The sequence below is a fragment of the Camelina sativa genome, chromosome 20 (genome assembly GCF_000633955.1).
Source record: "Camelina sativa cultivar DH55 chromosome 20, Cs, whole genome shotgun sequence".
Taxonomy (NCBI): Eukaryota; Viridiplantae; Streptophyta; class Magnoliopsida; order Brassicales; family Brassicaceae; genus Camelina; species Camelina sativa.
In genome coordinates this window covers 724,077-727,358 of record NC_025704.1, presented here as the reverse complement: position 1 = coordinate 727,358, position 3,282 = coordinate 724,077, and the positions used below count along the sequence as shown (strand labels likewise).

General features: G+C 41.0%; 1 protein-coding gene and 1 pseudogene across 1 annotated transcript; one reads left to right on the top strand and one right to left on the bottom strand.

Annotated features, from left to right (window-relative positions):
- LOC104772093 overlaps positions 1-563 on the top strand; it is a 3,875-nt pseudogene extending 3,312 nt beyond the window's left edge.
- On the bottom strand, positions 670-2,941 carry LOC104768416 (the record flags this gene model as incomplete). The annotated part of the gene is given in 1 exon segment (XM_010492403.2): positions 670-2,941. A coding segment is annotated over 1 exon segment (1,524 nt). The 3' UTR covers positions 670-891.

Below are 3,282 nucleotides of genomic sequence, written 5' to 3'. Positions count from 1 at the left end.
GACAAGGGTCGTCTCTCCAAGGATGAGATCGAGAAGATGGTTCAAGAAGCAGAGAAGTACAAGTCTGAGGACGAGGAGCACAAGAAGAAGGTTGAAGCCAAGAATGCTCTAGAGAACTACGCTTACAACATGAGGAACACCATCCAGGACGAGAAGATTGGTGAGAAGGTTCCCGCAGCAGACAAGAAGAAGATCGAGGACTCCATTGAGCAGGCGATTCAGTGGCTGGAGGGTAACCAGTTGGCTGAAACTGACGAGTTTGAAGACAAGATGAAGGAGTTGGAGAGCATCTGCAACCCAATCATCGCCAAGGTGTACCAAGGAGCTGGTGGTGAAGCCGGTGGTCCAGGTCCCCATGCTATGGACGAAGATGCTCCTCCTGCTCCAGGCGGTGCTGGCCCTAAGATCGAGGAGGTCGACTAAGTTGTTTCTTGGTCATTGTTTTGTGTTGGTTCTTTTATGATTTATCTTTTTTATTTGAGCCCAGTAACTCTCTGTTTGTTGTTTGTCTGGTGACCCTTTCTCTTTAAAATGCTTAGTGATATAACTGGTTACATACATAATTTGTGTCGAATTCTTCATAGGGCTACCAAAAATGGGATTGAGCAGTAGACAAAACGATAAAACTAATCTTTTGTCTCTATAAAAATGAAATCTTTACATGGGAAACAAAAAAAACTTGTATACTAGTAATCAAAATTAAAATATGGTTAAATACAACTTGCTCTGAAGAATTAAAAATATATATATTGCACGTTCGCAACCGAAGCAGAAAAGAGTGAAGTGAAAATGTTATACTTGAAAACAGCACTTATGCTTCTGCTTTTGCTTATTCTCCCATTGTACACAACAAAATACTTCTACAAACACATAAAACATTGGTAGCATCTTTCATCCGAGGTGGTGTGACCGTAGACGAACTCTAACCTCGTGTTCTTCCTCCACTCCTCCTCTCAGTTTTGGAACCACAATCTCTAAAACTGGTCCAGTCCCATCAAAATATGCTTCGATGTTTGCTTCTTCCGGAATCCGATTTGGCAATTGAATCTCCCTCATGAATTCCCCCGGAGGACAATGCTCAGCCGTCTGATCAACTAGCTTGAAAGTCCGGTTCCGTCTCTTCACATATGAAGCCCTTGAAGTGCTCAATCCTGTGACCTTCACGATACCATTTGTGATATTGTTCCTCCATGAAACCTTCACGGTGTTCAAATCCACAAACGGTAGAGTTATCACAACCAGATAAGCTTCTTCGTCCTCGTACACCGTTTTTGCTGCAGTCACGGGTCCGCAGCTGTTCTTCATCACTCCAGTGAAGTCGTTTACCCAACTGGGAGGGTCCTTGGCATGGTGAGTCTCAATGTTGTTAACAGTCAAACAACATTCTTCTTCACTGCTTCCCGGAGATAAAAACTCTTTTCTCTTCTTGTTGTTGTTGACTCCTCCTGGAGATTGATCCGAAGACTCCCCATTGCTACTGAAAGAGGCATTACTTGTCAAATGTAAGCCAGAGCCATTGAGAATCTTCTTGGCGTTATTTGGTGCAGGTTTTGTAACATGAGGCGGTCTCTCAAGCTCAATATCCGTGTTGGGAAGATTCCTCCATGAACCGAAATCACTAGCATCAGGAGGGATGGTGAACTTCAAATCTCGACCCGTCAGCTCCATCCATCTCTTCTTATCTTCTTCACTGACACACAACAAACTCGGCGAAGGCACAAACTCTATCCCATGAAGACATTGAGGATTAGAGAGTCCCCTGTAATGCTTCCTCTGCATTCGGTGAGACCGAACAAAGCCTTTCTCTGCGCTAAAGGGAAACGGACGCTCGCCCTGACGAGAATGCCCATTCATATAGCTTCTCAACTGCATTTTCCCGAGAGCATTATCAGGTTTATCCTTAAAAGCCCACATGTACATGTTCTCCATATCATGCTGAACAAGAAACACATCAAGCTTGAGATCAGATTTATCAAACCCACTAAAACATCCTCCTCCTCCTACTCCAGTACTAGCTTCCCTAATGACCTTAGACTTTGATTTCTCATTCAACGCAGGTCTGAAGTAGAAGCTAAAGAAAAACCAAGCTCCCCACATACTATCACCTCGTTTCAAGCATTTCTTGGCGACTTTACTGGGAACCACATTGAGAAAAGTCTCGGTCTCGTAGACATGGGAGCTAAGACCAACATCCAAAATGTTATCACAAGAATCCAAGTTCCAAGAAGGAGAGCTTCGTCCTACAGACAAAGGCAGATTGATGTCTGGTGGATTGTAAAGAGTGATTTGCCTATTACCATTGTTCATCTCAAGATCAAGTTCCTCATGAGATGAACCACTAGAATCCATAGATAAGAGCGTTGAAGGATGATGATTCTCCATTGACAAAACAGCAAGAATAGAAGAACCTTTCATTTCACACACAAAAACAAAACTTCCACCTTCTTCTTCACTTCTTGTCCATTCTTAAATCTATAATAAAGCTTTTTTCTTTTTTTCAATCCTTCACAAGATCTCCCAAATCCCAGATCTCCCAATTAACCCACATGTTGATTAAGATCCCAAATCTCAATCCCCAGGAACCCAAAAAAAAACAATTAAAAAAAAACTCTTTTAGTCTCAAGAAAAGGAGAGAAGACTGCTAGAGAAACACAATATCCAACCCTAACCCTAAAAGTTCCCGAAATCCCCCAAAAGGCGGCGGGAAACTCCGACTCAAACCCATCCGAGAAATATACATATCGAAATTACAATTCAAAATCTTGCCTTTTTGCTATAAATTACATTCAAAGTATCAGAGAACCCCCAACTTAACTTTTTCTAAGAAGAAGAACCTCTAAGAAAATACCTTTTGAGATAAGCAACAATGGATGAGGTTGACTGATTCAATAGTAGACGAGACAACAAAAGCTCCCCCATTTCATTCACGACAATTTTTATCAAAAAAAAATCCAATCTTTACCTCAAAGATTGAACAAAACTTGTGTGTGTGTTTCTTTTTTTTTTCTTTTTTTTTTGTGTGGAAAGCTTTCTCTTTTGGAAACGGTGGGAATGAGAGGTGTTTATGTAAGAAGAAGATTGGTTAAGAGGGAAGGTTCGTGGGTGAGTGAATGAGATAGCCAAAGCCTAAAGAAAGAGGAAGAGAACGAGCCTGAACTAGATACCACCTGATCCCTCCCCACTCTCTCTCTCTCTCTTTCTAATAAATTATTTTATTTTATTTGTAGGTTCCATCTATATATATATTAAACAAATGTTTCTTTTTTTTTTTTTTTTTTTTTT